General features: G+C 35.7%; 1 protein-coding gene across 10 annotated transcripts in view; it reads left to right on the top strand.

Moving 5' to 3' along the window:
* PPP1R12A (protein phosphatase 1 regulatory subunit 12A) overlaps positions 1–16330 on the top strand; it is a 126094-nt gene that overhangs the window by 67424 nt on the left and 42340 nt on the right. For all 10 annotated transcript variants that reach the window (XM_035334857.1, XM_035334877.1, XM_035334824.1 and 7 more), the window contains exons 4-9: positions 5266–5425; positions 7400–7544; positions 10442–10516; positions 10940–11028; positions 11173–11330; positions 16096–16223. In XM_035334857.1, the coding sequence (XP_035190748.1) occupies positions 5266–5425; positions 7400–7544; positions 10442–10516; positions 10940–11028; positions 11173–11330; positions 16096–16223 (755 nt within the window). The remainder of the gene's footprint in view (positions 1–5265; positions 5426–7399; positions 7545–10441; positions 10517–10939; positions 11029–11172; positions 11331–16095; positions 16224–16330) is intronic.

Here is a 16330-nt window from a genome sequence, read left to right as displayed (position 1 = left end):
AAATAAATATTACATTATTTCTAGAGTGAACAAGTAATAGCTTAATTATTTTCAAGCTTAAAACACAATTTAATTTTATACTTTGTGAGAAGGTAAATTATAAACATGCCATAGTAATATATACAGATTTTTTTGACACAGATCTGAACAGAACACTTCACTAATAGGAAAACCAGCTGTTTTATGGAAGTTATTTAGGTGTAGTGCTGAACAACTACAGTCTTTGCACACTGTATGTTTTAACTATTTTGTGTTATACAAAAACTTCTCCTAGCACCTGTTTTGTTGTGTAAACATATGTCAGATGGCTCTATCATGGACCAGTCCCATGTATATAGATGCCACTGCAATCCACAGAAATCGTTACCTTTACATTAAAAGCACTATTTCCAGTTTCTTGATGTGACCCTTTATATGTCAGCTGTGTGGTATTTCAGCATACCATAGCTATGGAAACTGTCTTTTGCTAGTAAAGTCTTTTCATGTGCAGTGGTGAAAGCTGGCAGACTTGAGAGCTGTTTTGCTTGGCCATTGCCACAATCCTAGCTGCCACTTTAATCACATTTAAAGCCGGCCAGCTCTAAACGCTGCCTCTCCTTCAAGTCTTCAGTGGGGTTAAGCGTTACAGTCTGAAGCAATTTTTTCAGTGGTGGCAGGCTATTTATCATCAGAAGTCCTTTTAAAAGTGTTTTTAACCGCTCAAGTGGTTATTTTGGATGGTAGGCTACATTCTCGGGAGGTGAGCTGGTGGGGAGAGGTGATGTGAGGTGAATCAGGAGGTGAGGGTACGGCTCGGCGCTTCCTCTGGGGCGGGAGGCAGGCCGCTTCTCATTTCCAAGGAGAAGCCAGTGTTCCTCATTCTTAATTATAGGTAAATGTAATGAGACGATCTCGAATGTATTGCTTAACTCAGCTTTGTTTATGCGGCTGAAATGTGAACTATTACGTTTGTATATAAACATTAACTCGATGAAGTCAAAAAGCGGGCCGCTGCTGCCGGCGCTGTCTATGAAACATGCCTTTATATGGCCGAGCCGCGCTCCGGCTCTGATTCAGCGCCTCAGGTCCCGCTCAGCCCCGCCGCCCGCTCCCCGCGCAGCCCGGCGTGTCAGACCTCCTCACAGCTGCTGACTGACACGTCTCGACCAGGAGAAATGAGAGCAATTCGCAGTAAATTATTACCGATCGGAGCGGTGCTTGGGCTGCCGGAGGTTAATGCAGAGGTGTTGGAAGCGAGGCTGGAGCCGAGAGGCAGCAGCACATTGCCATCTACGGGCCGGAGGCAGGAAGTGGTGGTGGAAAGGTGCGGCAGCGGGATCCTTCGCCCTGGTGTCTCAGGGCAGAGTCGTGAAAGCAAAAGCAAGGAGGAAGGTCCATATAAGGTATAATAAAGGCTGTTCGTGTTCTCTTTGCTGTATTTAATAGTGGGAACTATATTTAGCTTATCTCAGAGCACAGCCTTTTTTCTATAAAACAAAGTTCCTAGAAATTCCCATTTTCGTGCCAGTTAGTGCGGTGAGGTGTTTTATTTAGATCGGCAAGATTCTCTTATTTTCATCTGTTGAAACACGATCAGAAATGTGCTGTCTTGTGAAATAACATATTGATGCAGCTGTTGGTCCTCTACAGCCTTTATGTCTTGTTTGGGCTTCACAGATACATTCATTTGTGATACTCGCAGGGTATTATATTTAACATCTATTACTTTTTCTGCCAAAGCATCAATATTTTGACATAATTCTTTAGTTCTCTAGGCATACGTAGAAATTATGCTCAAACGTTCACTGTTGGAAGTTCAGGATCAGGCTTTTGGAGGAACGTTTTCTCAAAAGTGCTTCAAAACAGACACGTGAGCAATTTTCCGTTGAAAGGAATTTATGTAGGGTTGTTCGCCTGCAGAAAGTTACTTGTGCCACCAGCATTTTCACTTAGAACTCTGGCATGCAAGAAGGGGATGGACATAAGTGTGCCTAACGTGATAAATAAACCACTTATTGGCATAATTGTGCCTGGCAGGAAACACTAAAATGTAAATGATTTTACTCTAGAGAATTATTTTCCCAAGATCTGCTGATCCGCACTGCTGTGTCATTCTGAAAGAAAATGAAATGTAAAGGCCCCAAAAATTTACAGTTTGCACTAGTTCATACGTACAATATGTAGAAATCTTCTGGAGGAATGAGAATACGTGATCATAAATACATCGTTGATTCAAAGTTTCTGGGTTTAATTCTTCATATCAGAGTTATAAAGATTTTTAGATATGTGAAATTTAATCTCTGTTCAGATTTATTTGTCATACATTGTTGTTAAGATGGACAGTTGTAGAAACATACATTTTTTTAATTTTTACCCCATGTTCTTTCAATATTTTAGCTTTTCCTTAGGCTCTGCTTAGTGCTTCGACAATCATGTCTTCCTGTATCTTGCAGAGGTTACCCAGATTAATGGGTTTTCAGCAGTTGCTATTATTTTTTATTAAATTGCAGAGGCTGAAATGACTATTTTAGCAGATTAAGTGAATGAATCTAGAAATTATAGAAAGACTGCTTAAAACACTTCAAATATTACCTGCCTCCGTTATTTTATGATTCTTAGTAAAGTTATATCTTTAAATCCATCCTTGACATAAAGTTTTACCAGTTTTACTTACTGAACAGAATCTTTTGTCCAACTTTTTGGGTGTGTTTTTTTTTTGTTTGTTTGTTTGTTTTTTGTTGTTGTTTGTTTGTTTTTGTTTTTTAAATTAAATTCCTTTTTGCATATTTGTTGCAATGGAATATCTGTTATGGTTTGAATTGGCTGAAGAATGCAAAAATAAGTCTATTGCAAATTTGCTTGTAGCTAATTTGAATAAAAAGGAAAGCCTCGGGTTTTGAAGTTGCATTATATAATAATGCTTAAAAACAGAAAAAAATGCAAGTTATTTATGAAAAAAAAACACTACTTTTTCAGGTATGGTGATCTCTTGTTAGTTTTCTGTGAATATGACTAGTTAGATCTTATCATTGCTTGTATACCAAAAGGGAAGAATTTGACACCTCAGCCTCCTTGTATCACAGGCATTTTTCTTGGGTGAAAAAGGAGTTTAGCAATGTCATATGCTACCCCGAACCAAACAAATGGCACCTTATGTTTCCAGAAGCATGTAATAATTCCATTCATTCTGTTTGGATGTCATTGAAATTTTCATGCATGTCATGAAATGTCATGGCATTTCATTTTCAAGTGTTTTTGTTTGTTTGTTTGTTTTGTTTTTTAACTTGTATAGTAGGTGAATTGCAGTTTTTGTTATGGCAATAGATGTGTTATAATACCCTAATTTAATCAAAGGGTTTCTCAGCGAGGGATATTTTATTATATTTGTGCTATAAAAAACAATCAAGAAAAATCTAATTCATATGTAACGTAATACAAACCTCAGTCTGCCATCCACTGCCTTAAGGGTATTTCAGCAGTGCCAGTGTAATTGCTTTTGGTTTGCCAGTTTGTTGTTCCAAGTCTGGCTTTTTAGTTGTTAGTGGATTAGTAAAACTTGATGAATCTGATTTATTGTAGTCTGTTTGACCATATATATCTATTCTGTAGTAGAAATAATACATTACATTACATATGATCATTTATATATCATTCCTATCTTTTCCTTTTGTGATATTCATGATTTCTTTAATGCAGACCTTTTTATCCCTCAGTTCAATTCCTCTTGCATGTCTGAACGGGCAACAGTCAAGTTGGATTTTGTTTGGTTTCCATACTCTGGGCATTCATTCACTCTGTAAAGGATGAATAGCTCAGTTTCTTTGAAGACATTAGAGCCTGAAATTGCAGTTCATTATGAAGGCTTTGAAAATAAATTAAAATTAATTAATTATGTAGAGTAGTGTTGAAAAGAGATGTTCTAGGTTTCCATAGGCTTATTTTTGATTGCTTTATATTGTGCTTGATTAGTTGGGCAGTTAGAAGATTTATGTGATACAAAAATGACTGCTTGAAAAAAACCAGTTTGGGAATGGGTGAAAGAAGGTTGAATTAGTTCAGAGGCCAGGAGCAGGAGAGCTTTCATATCTCAGTGTTAAAAAAAAAAAAAAAAAAAAAAAAAAAGTTTAATTTCTGCTTTATGGGCTGTGAAGGTTACTGTTGAAGTTTGTGATTGTATCCAGTAAGTCAATACCTGTTTCCAGATTTCACTTGTTTTTGTCATGTCAAAATTGTATTTTGCTCCAAGAGAAAATAAAAATTCAGAAGAACAGTGTATATTTCTCAAGACCTTGCATGTCAGTGTTTAAGACAGATCATATGTGTAAAGTCATTTTGCTGAGGGTTGGTCTACTGATGAGTTTTCTCTTTCTCCCGTTATATTTTCACTCTTGATAACCACAGTTCCTGAGTCCCATTTCCTTGCAAAGTTGTTGGTGTTCAGTCAGCATAGATAGAGCAATACTCATGCATTGTTCTCTTCAAGTCCACTTTTCTGCTGCGTTATTTAGGCCTTGAGCTTTTTTTTCTACCTGTTGAAACTGCTGTGTATAATTGTAAATGTTATATTGTGTTCCCGCCTTTCATCAGTGTATTTTTTTTTTTTTTTAAGTGAGAATCTGCTGTACAAATGGTTTCAGTGTGGCTTTTTTGTTTGTTTTTTACCTGATAATTTAAAGGTAGATCTCAAAAGGTTTGGCTATTTAAGGTTCTGTTCCACAGTGATAGAAGACAAACTTTTTTTAAACAAATTTTTTTTAGAGAGTATGAAAAATATAGTTCTATCTTGTAAGTATTTGCCAATCTTTAGAAGATAGGTTGTTCTTCTTCCCATAGATTTCTACTAGTATAAAAAGTCATGCCTGTTTTCTAGTTTCTACAGAAATGAACAAGATTAATACTTTAGTGCTTAATAAGGCTAAACTTTAAATTTTCTCTCTTTTTTGAACAGGTCGTTTTAGTGATTGTTACTGTGATGGTAGAAATTCTTAAAAGCAGAGGGCCAGGTTTAGTAAATTTTTATTTTGGGAAAAACTGTGTAATGCATGCAAAATGTCATACTGATGCTATAATGGATGTTTCCGTAAGCTCTTGGGGTTCGTCTTCAAAAAGATACTCATATCTAGCTATATACTATTATAATAATTATTATACTACTAATACTAATCGTAAAATTTAGCTGTGATATTGTACCTCATAATCATGATATAAGATTTGCTATATAACTGTATTTACGTATTTGAATTAAAACATTGTGTCCTGTCTTTTCCCCCTCCCTATCTGTTTTAGGAGTTGATATAGAGGCAGCTCGAAAAGAAGAAGAACGAATAATGCTTCGAGATGCAAGGCAGTGGCTCAACAGTGGCCATATAAATGATGTCAGGCATGCAAAATCTGGTGGTACAGCACTTCATGTTGCTGCAGCTAAGGGCTATACGGAAGTCTTAAAGTAAGTATAATTTAAGTGGGAATTTTTCCCATTTGATTGTCTTGTTGAGGTAATGTGGCTTGGAATTGTTAGAATTGGGCACATCCGACTGCAGGGGATTGTATGTTTGAAAATCACAATCTTTAGAACCATATTTTCCTCAGAATTTGATTTGATGTTTTCAAGTACTCATGATTCATGATGCTATTAGTTTTCTAGATGTCATTCAAAATGTGAACACAGTGTACATAATGAGCCTTAATACTCTGAAAGAAAGTTGACAAAAAGCTTTTCCTGTTCCTAAAGCCAAACTGTATAAACAAGTTCAATTATTTTTCTAATGCCAGTTAGCATTCTGGGTGAAGCATATTTTCACAACACCAGGTTTATTTGCATACCTAGAGCAGAGTCTGTGATCCAGAGTGAAGGTTTTCAGACCTAAAGAAAAGAGAATTTAATTTTGCCTTTTGAGATTGTTGTTGAAAATCATGACTCTTGAAATCTTTCATGGAAGGCTTCAGGCTTTTGGTGTCCCCTAATTCACCCATGGTGTTTCAGTAATACAATATAACACAAAGGATATTCAGTAACAGAAGTTTCATTTGTTTTTCATCAAAGCGCAGCTTTTAGTGAAGTACAGCAAACTTTATACATTGTTTTACTGTGATTATAAATGTATTTGACTGCCTTGGCAGGACTACTAACAGTTATATATGGTATATATTGTAAAATTAATGAAGATGAGCACACACCCTAACTGCTTAAGTATGGCTACCATTAAGGTTTGCAGAGCATTGTCTTGCTGTGTCAACACCAAAGTTGACTAAGAATTTTTTCAGTCATTATGACCAGTACATATAATTTACTGATTAGGAGTTCTGCTTAAAAAAAAATAAAATAAAATAATAAAAAAATGATGCTTCAACATGATAAAGAGAAATAATTCCATTGGAAATAATAATTTGTATTTTAAAATAGTGTGCATCTATAAGGGATTTATATCTTTAACTGTGGGGTGGGGTTGTAGTTGATTTTTAACCTTTGGCCGTTAGTGTCTTTTTTGTAGTACAGTTCCTGTACTTTTCCTAGGAGGAGTAAAAGTATATGTTCAGGCAATTTTCTTGATGGTTTCAAAATAGCAAAAAATCTGCTCTGTGTAGGATGTAAGACTGCAAGACTTTGTGTGAAAGTTGACTCATTGGAGGATATTTGTATATTGGCTCTTAAGAAATCAAGAGATTTTTATTAAAGAATACTTCATGATTATTTGTTTTTTTTTTTTAATAATTATTAAATAATTGTTTAAATAATTAATTTAATAAATAATTTTTCCGCTCGGAGAGCTGAAAACCATTTACCCAAAACAGTTTGTTGGGCTGAGTGTGTGTTGACACTTCAACAGTCACAACAGAGCCATACTGAATCTGAGTGTTAAATGCATGCTGCAAAGCAGGTCCTCCATTTAAGGAGCTCAGCTACCACTCAGAGACCAATTGAAGTATGTAAACACTAGGCTGTTACAGCATCAAATGTCAGCGACAGGAGGAGATGCAAGCTTCAAGCAACTAATATAAAAATAGAAGGATGTTTTAATAAGTTAATAGATTAGAACCGTGTATCTAACTTTTTTGGCATTTTACAGTCTTCTTTTTCTTAAAAAGACTTTTCACTATCACTGCACATAGAGAGAAAAATGCCTGTCTTTATAGGAAGAAATGAAAAGGGATAAATTAAAAAAAAAAAAGACAAATTAACAAATAAAATAGAAAAGGATATTTTTCTTGAATTTTCCTTAAAATTAATATGCCCACTGAACAGGGAGAAGGCAAATATTTCTGAGGGGAAATAAAAGTAATGACAGTAACCCAAATAAGATATGTTTAGTTGACATTAATGACAAAGGAGAAAAGTATTATTGTAGAATAATTAAATTATTTTATGACAGTTTAGCTATCCGTCAGCAGTGTCAAGGTCTAATTGTTTGAATTTCTTTAGGCTTTTAATACAGGCTCGCTATGATGTAAATATTAAAGATTATGATGGCTGGACACCACTTCATGCTGCTGCTCACTGGGGTAAAGAAGAAGCATGTCGCATTTTAGTGGAAAACCTATGTGATATGGAGGCTGTCAACAAAGTGGTAGGATTTTTATGTAATCCTTGTCAAGATACAAAGTTCTGGTCTCTAAAGTGACTTTAGAAGCCAGGGTAAGAAAAGTGATGATAAACTGCTGTTTACTGTACATGGAGCTTTATATAATGCATGTTTTGTCAAAACAGCATGTTTGTGTTCAAAACTAAATTCCCTGATTGTCTAAATTAGTTTCTAGGCCCAGTTTATAGTTACTTCTATATTAAGTGATCCGTGTGATCTTTTACAACAAAATTCAAAATAGAACAGTTTTGTTGATGTTTCAGAGGTACAAAATTAATGACTAGATGGACTGCATAGAGGCCGTGTATTCAGTCAACATGTGTTTGCTGAAGACGATGATGATGCCTTTGAGTAGTGTTGGGCATTAGCTTCTGCTTTTAACTCTTAAAAACAGCTTGTGTTGGAATACTAAAAAGTTACCACTAAGCTGCTTTGGGTGCACTCTAGGAAACTTCTAGGCATCTGTGGACTCCCTGGACATAACTTGGATGCTACCTAAGCTGTATTTCCTTGACCTCTACATGAAGGTTTTTGTAGTTTGTTGGCTTTGCAAGATCTTGCTCCCAACAGATAAAAATGTATTAATGATTCACATAGGTGTCACAAGGAGCTGAGACTCTTTGATGAACTGTGTAATTGATGAAGGTCGCTTTCTTCACCATGTTGTACAGCTAGATTCTGATCTGCTCCCAATTTCTGTCAATATTGTATATTGACCAACATTGATTTTTTTCATAACTCTTTTAAGTTAATTGGGGAAATAGGTAGATACAGACTCCTAATTAGGTCATGAATTTGCTAGTATTTATAGAAAGGCAAAACTACCGCTGCTTAACATTTTTATTCTTTGTTGACTTCTTCCATTAGAAGTTAAGATAGCTTATAATAAAATGAATGAAATCTGGAATTTCATTTCAAACAGTCTCAACTCTGTTTCTGTATAATATTTACAGAACTTCTTAAGATCAGGTATATAGCTGTGTTTTGTGTCAGGTAATCAAAAGCTGGTGCAGTTAGTTGAAGCCAGTTTAGTAGGCTATCTATTAGACTTCTACTGGGATTTTGAAAAGGTGGAGGGTGGTATTCCTGAAAGCACTGTCATAAACCTGTGTTGGGACAGGAATAAGAAAAAAAGGAGGTACAGAGAGATATGAGCTGTTTTATTTGTTGTAAAGGCTTGTCTGTGTAAATGAAGAAAGTTTTACCTGTTGTGTTTTTAAGTAAGCCAGTACAGGTTTTTGCTTTAAAGATGATAAAGATTGAGAACTCCACTGTGTTTAGTTTCAGCTGTTAGTTGCTTAGCATCACAGAGAGCTCAGCCATTATTGTGTAGGCACTTAACTTCAGGTATTGACATCTATAGATTGAGTTTAAATAAAACCTTCCAATTATAACAGGGAAAAAGAAAAAAAAGTGTTTTTTTTTTTTTTTTGTGGCCAAGATAGGCCTAATTTGATGGTTTTAGGAAATAAACCCACTTAATAGCTACCTAAAAATAGAAAGCTAGATTAAAAACTGTAGTCACAATGCAAGTATAAACTTGAGATAATTTTGTTGTTTAGTTTCCAAGTTAGTGCTGTGTTATGCTATATGGAATAGTTTGTGTCAGAGGACCTCAAGCCGTTTTGGTTAGTACTTGTTGAAAGAAGCATATGCTTCTGGTGTATGGTCAGAAGCTTTATAGATGAGAAAATTAGTGGTTTAAAGGTCTGTCCTTTCTAACCACTTAAGGCAGACTTCGCAATGTAATTAGGAGCATGTTTGTCCCTAGTTAACATTTTGACAAACTGAAATAAACAATGAGACAACTACAAACACATTTCATTATCTGTATAAGCTGCTGTGACCACTTTAAAATGACAGCTCTGTCTTTATTGCTGGTTTTTGTACAGAAGTATTTACTTGTCTGGTGGTGTCATCTCACCATATTTCAACATATCCACCCAGCATGTTGATGCAGCTGCATTTGTACTAGTGGTTGTTTGACTTTGCCTAGATCCCAAACTAATTTTGTTTAAATGCAAGCTTCCAAATAGCAAACATTCTATTGCAATATTGAAGCAAGGAAGTTAGGCTTTCTTTGTGAAACTGTGAGCTTCAGCCTTTCTTGTCTTCACATGGAGGTGAAGAAAAGGAGTTTTTGAAACCTTTACCAATTCTGACCTTAAAGATAGAATCTCTTGTCCTGTGGGCATCTGGCCTACTGAAGAATTGTAATTACTATGTAGATGTGAGATACGGCAAGCCAAAGAAATTGCAGCTAATGGCATTACTCTCTGTTAATGAATCACAGCAGGACATTTATTCAAGTACATCCCATGAAAATCACACACTAAGGGGGATAGGAGCAAACAATTGTAGCAGATCTTTTCTAAAACAGAGTGGAAAATGTAAATACAGTTTTACTGCAAAAATGTGAAAGTATGACTGTTTTTGTTTTCTTAAATAATTTAAACTTCAAAAATCAACCGTATATGGTAGTCTGAAGATGAACAGGGTACTAACTAGTTATGTGTCCATCCATACAATTTCTATGGGAATAGTTGTTCGGAACTAATGTTGTGAGCATTACATTCTTTCAGCCTGTTTTATTTTCCTTCAAAGGACAATAAAATTTTATTGGGGTCACGTTTTTCTGTCTTAAAAGAAGTGTTTACTCATGAGGTATAGATGCTTCTGTTTCAATTTTTAAAAAAGTAATATTGCAAAATTGTTTTCAGTCACTGACAGACTAACAGTTTGCAATAGAGCTTGGCTTATGTATTCTAATTTCTCTGTACAATTCTGTTTCTTACCTGCGTCACCAATGTGATAAGGCATCAAAATCTGTTGTATTTAAATTCTCCTGTACAAAACTGCGGTTTTCTTCTCCCTTTCTCCAGGGCCAGACAGCATTTGATGTGGCAGATGAAGATATTCTAGGATATTTAGAAGAATTACAGAAGAAGCAGAATCTGGTAGGATTTTTGCATATGTATATATTATACTTTATTATACTTGTGATGATGGTACACAGTTAGCTCAGAGTAGCATATAGATTAAAATCAAAGTTTTGATTTAGGGCTTCAATTCAGGTAATGCCAGTTGTCTCAGCTGTTCTTTCAGGCCATTATTTGGTCAGTTACAGTCATCGGAAAGCTCTGGAAGATAGAAGGTGCTCTCCTACTTGCTTTCTCCAATAGGCATTTCATGATCTATTGCATCTACAATCAGCAACTCAATGGAAACAACAGTTTTAGGGATTTTAGAACTTTGACAATATGAAAGTGTATGAATCTTATAGCATTTTTTTATAGTTGAAGAAGAGTTCCCTACACTAGTAATTTTGTCACATTGCTACCATTTTTACCAATTTAACTGCATTATTCTATGTTTTGAAGCTTCATAGTGAAAAACGGGAAAAGAAATCTCCCCTAATTGAATCCACAGCCAACATGGATAATAATCAGACACAGAAAACATTCAAAAAGTAAGTAAACTAGGAAAAATTATGAGCTCTTAATGAGATGCATAACTTCCCAAGCTGTCACAAAGTCCTACTTGACATGTTTTAATAAATTTTTCAGGACTTACTAAGTTTGGTGTTTTGTTTTTCTTTTTTTTTCAAATTCAGTAAAGAGACATTGATTATGGAGCAAGAAAAGAATGCATCTAGTATAGAGTCTCTGGAGCATGAGAAGGTAGATGAAGAGGAAGAGGGAAAGAAGGATGAATCCAGTTGTTCTAGTGAAGAGGAGGAAGATGACGACTCAGAATCTGAAGCAGAGACAGGTATGCTTTTCGGAGTATTGTCTTAAGTGTTTGCTTTTTTAATTTACTTATTTAATATCATATGATGCATAGTTAAGTATGTTAAGTTTCACTTCTGCATTTCACTAAGCTTCCAATCATTTTAAAGCACATTTAAGTATGTCTAAAGTCAAGTCATAACAGAGCTATCATAAGAGTGTTTTTATTGATGGCTACTGAGGTTAAAGCAGTTAATCTGCTTAGATGATTGTCTATTTAAGAGTTTATTTTAATTAAATTTTTGGAATATATAAGCCTTAAGCAGCATGTCAAAAAACATTGACAAAGTTAGAAAGTCAAAGCAGAAATGAGGACTCTATTAGCACTGTTTGCTTATGGAGCTGGTACAGAGATTGGAACAGCAGGTGCACAAACATTCTTCTTTGTTCTTGCCATCTGAAGTAAATACCAGTATGAATATGACAATCTTAAATATTCATAAAGTAATGGTGTGTAGACTTACTCTCAATTACGTGCTGAAATAAACTTCAAAAGGTGTTATTTTAACATATGCTTCATATACAACTTCATTTCCAGAGGAATGTTCTTGGAAAAGTTTGTAGTTGTATGCAAAGAAACGCATTTCTCAGTACTTCTGAAAATAAGCTGAAAATTGATGTTTAAATTTATTCATGCAGCCTAGATGAGGGGAGACATTAAATGCTTTGCCTGTTTATGGGTCTCTGGGAGTATTTAAAGGTGTCTGAGTCTCAAAGTCTGTGTATGGAAATTAGGTGGGAAAAAATGAAGAAAAAGAAAGAATGAAACGGAGGTAAATGGAATTATAATCAAACAATGTAACCATGTGTTCTTATTTCACCATTAATCACTATCCAGATTTACAAATCTGTTGTATAATTATCACTCAATATAGAGAAGTACCCCTGTGTTTGAAATTTAAAAAAAAAACAACTGTATTTATTCACATATATTCCTTCTAATATTATTCCTTCTTTATTTGGCCTTCTATATTTTTCCTTCTGTTGTTTGTCTTTTCAGATGTATAGGTTTTCAATGCTTGACTGCTGTTGTGACTGATTGAATTTCAAAAATAACAGTTATTTTCCTTCTTTTCACTATGGGATGTGCATATTTTAGTGCAGCGTGAGACTGCACTTGGTATCTTTGGAAGACAAGCTGCTTATGCTATTACAGCTGGTGGGAGCGTGCATTAAATTTACCATGAAGTTACAGGCACATCCAGCACTGCTTTATTTGTAATAATTTGTAGGTATTGCTTACTGGAGTTATTGTTTTTATCCATATAGGAACTATTCTGTTGTAGAAAAAGAGAAGGAAACTTGCAGATTTTTACCAGTCCTATACAATTTTCAGATTATTTTTTTTCCTGGTACCTGGAGGATCTGGTACTGATCTGAAATCCAACAAAGTAAAATATATTGCTTTCTGAGGTTAATGAGGCATACCTTTGCTCTTTCTTTAACTCTTGTCTAGGTTTCCTTGATAACCTTCAGGGAAGATGAATCTTTCCTCTAGAGCATTTCAAATAATTCCCTTGGTCAACAGGTTGTTCTTCAGTGGAATTGAGTTTTTTTTCTTCTTGAAAGATTATCAGACTTAAAGCAAATAATGATGTAAGAACAGCATAGGTTTAGAATTAGAATTTAGCCTGGAGAAGAGAAGGTTCAGCCTGCTCTGGCCTGGTTCAGCCTGGAGAAGAGGCGACTGAGAAGGGATCTTATCAATGCGTACAAATATCTGAGGGGTGGCAGACAGAAGGATGTAGCCAACCTTTTCTCAGTGGTTTGTGGGGATAGGACAAGGGGCAATGGCCGCAAAATAGAACACAGGAAGTTCCACACCAACATGCGAAAGAACTTCTTCACGGTGAGAGTGACGGAGCACTGGAACAGGCTGCCTAGAGAGGTTGTAGAGTCTCCTTCTCTGGAGATATTCAAGGCCCGTCTGGACGCCTACCTGGGCAGTCTGCTCTGAGGATCCTGCTTTGGCAGGGTGGTTGGACCTAATGATCTTTCAAGGTCCCTTCAACCCCTACAGTTCTGTGATTCTGTGATTTAGAATTACAGTGCAGTAATATAATAGACATGCAGATGGCATTACAAATGTCATTTTAATATTTCATAGTTATGTTTGTTAAAATGCGTAAACCTATTTTTGTGATCTGTCAATTCTCATTTTAAAACATTTTTTTCTAATTTATTCACCTGAAATAGTAAGGTTAGAGAGGGATTTTAGAGCTAATCAGTATATCATAAATACTTGATGTAGGCAGAAACAAAAATGTATTGTGAAACCAAACATTCTGTTTGCTATAATTATTTTTGTATTTTGAAAGAAACCAACAGTTCAATAATAAGCACAAACAAAAGTCAGTCACGCTTTGTAATTATTCTTTCACTTAGTATACTTGCATCCCTTGCTTGCAGAGACTGAACTTGGATAAACTCAGAACCCTTACGATACATAACATGTAGTACTTTCTCAGTAACTGGACTAACTGTAATGTCTCCTGAACTTTATGACTCTGGTAACTGTGTTCTCTTCGTTACCAGTAGACAGTTTGTGCCAGGAAAATTTGACTGTGACACAAGAATTAATTTATGTAAACTTTGTTTTTTTAATATCAACAAAGCTTTATCATACTTTATTTGGCAAGCCAGACTTTAAGCTTTTCCCTGTAGAACTGCATCTCTAAATTCCAAGCTTGTGCTTTCCTTTTTTTCCCATTATTCAGCTTAAGGTAGTTTTCTATTGAAAAATCTTAAGCTTAGAAAGAGCATTCTAGCTATAAAATATTTTAATGTCATTCAGTATTCTAAGGTACTGGGAACTGTATGATTTCTAATCTGTTGGGTTATTTGAAATGTTTTCCTAACAATTCTGTTCTGATTCATTGATTACGTGAGCATACAGCTTCACAATAAATACATTTCTCTCTGTAAGACCAAGCAGGAAAATATGAATTGGAAACTAGTATCTCCTAAAGGACAAGAAAACACACTAAAAATAAACAAAACTTTCAGCAATTCAGTTTATAAACTTACTTCCTTTGAGATAGTTCTGTTTTTTGAAAATTAGCTCAGCCATGCATAATACTGCGTTCTGCCTGTCCTGGAAATAATTTCAGAATGCTGTTGTGAAAAATGCATTTTTCTCTGTGTGCTTTCACCCTTGTTACTTTTTACTGTGTATTTTCAAGCTGTATTACTTGTTTACAAACTTCCAGCAGATCTGGTTATACATCTGTAAACCTTTTTCAGTTCATACTGCCAGCCCACATTGCGCTGTTGAACATTTTATCACCATGACCCAGAAGTTTAAAACCATTTAATTCCCCTTGTGTTTTACAAGAGCTTTCTATTAAGTTTAGTTAGTCGTGCAAGCTATTTTTTATATTTTTTATTTGTTTTATATATTTTTATTTGTGTGATTTCAAATCATACCAGTGGTAGTTCTCTGAATTTGAATGCTAGATATGAGAACACTAGAAAAATGTTGCACACTTTTAAAACGGGTCATGTAGAAATAAAGGCATGCTTATAATAGGGCATCCCAAACTGGTAGGGATTGAACCCCATGTGGCTCAGTGCTGAACGGATAGCATGTAGCAACATACTCTGAAGAATTTACAATTTGAGTAGGTGAAACAGAAGTGGGGTGTATAGTGACAGGATTAGAGGCAATGGTTTTAAACTGAAAGAGGGTAGTTTTTAGGTTAGATATAAGGAAAAAAATCTTTACTCGGAGGGCAGTGAGGCACTAGCACAGGCTGCCCAGAGAAGCTGTGGATGCCTCATCCCTGGAGGTGTTCAAGGCCAGGCTGGATGTGGCTTGGAGCAACCAGGTCTGGTGGGTGGTGTCCCTGCCTACGGCAGGGGGTTGGAACAGGGTGGTCATTAACGTCCCTTCCAACCCAAAGCATTCTGTGATTCGGTTACGAAGCTCAAGCAAGTGCAATGCCAACAGTCGGATGACAACCAGGATATTATATGTATGTTTGTATAAGAGGAATTAAGGTACACAGCAAAAGATGTGGGCAGGAAAGACAGAGCAGAAGAGGTCAGAGAAGGTAGGCAGTGAAACTTACATAAGAAAAACAAGGGAGGAAGAAGGAAGAAAGCAAATGGAAAGTCAGAGCTCTGGTTGTTTCTCTGAGGAAGAGCAAGTTCCTGCCTCAGCTAAATTCTTATGTCCAGAGTCCCTGTCTGGATTCTGTACGCGGTTATTTCTTTATACTCAACATACACAGTTATTCAAGAATAAATGTTTTACTTTGAATTAGTATCTTCTGTAGTTCAAGTTAACTATTACATGCCAATGTACCTCCCACTGATTAACCAACTGCTAAAGCGCAGTTTGCATGGAGAGGCTGTGGCACCTCTGTCTCTGAAGGTTTTCAAGACCTGCCTTATCAAAGCCCTGAGCAGCCTGGTCTGTATGTAATGCTGACTGTGCTTTGAGCGGGAGGTTGAAGTAGGCCGCTTTCACCCTGCATGAGTCTGTGGTTCTGTCTGTGCATCTCTGAGTGTTTTAATATTTCCTGAATAACAAAAATAAGTAAAAAAATATATGCGTGAATGTTATGAAAATAAGATGATCCTAACTAAGATACATTGGGATGGAAATAGGAAAATACTGAGGAATAAGTAAAACTGTTGGCAAAGTTGTCTGTCAGACTTGTTCAAAAGAAATTCAGCTCTGTGTTATAGAAGTGAGGGAGTTACGAGTGAAAAATGAAAATGAGAATCTTGTAAATATTTTTCAGATAAGACCAAAACCTTGGCAGGAGTAACTAATAATGCAAACACCACAAGTACACAAGCATCATCAGTGGCTGTGACAGCACCTTCGGTAGCTGGTGGTCAAGGGACACCCACATCACCTATTAAGAAGGTAAAATAAAATACTTTTCTTGTTGTGATTTTAGATTTCTGTTCTTCTTTGTAAGTATTTTTTGTTACTTGTGTAAAATTGGATTGTGTTATCCAGTGATGAAAATA

Source organism: Oxyura jamaicensis, chromosome 1 (assembly GCF_011077185.1).
Source record: "Oxyura jamaicensis isolate SHBP4307 breed ruddy duck chromosome 1, BPBGC_Ojam_1.0, whole genome shotgun sequence".
Taxonomy (NCBI): Eukaryota; Metazoa; Chordata; class Aves; order Anseriformes; family Anatidae; genus Oxyura; species Oxyura jamaicensis.
This window is presented reverse-complemented; position numbering and strand designations above follow the sequence as displayed.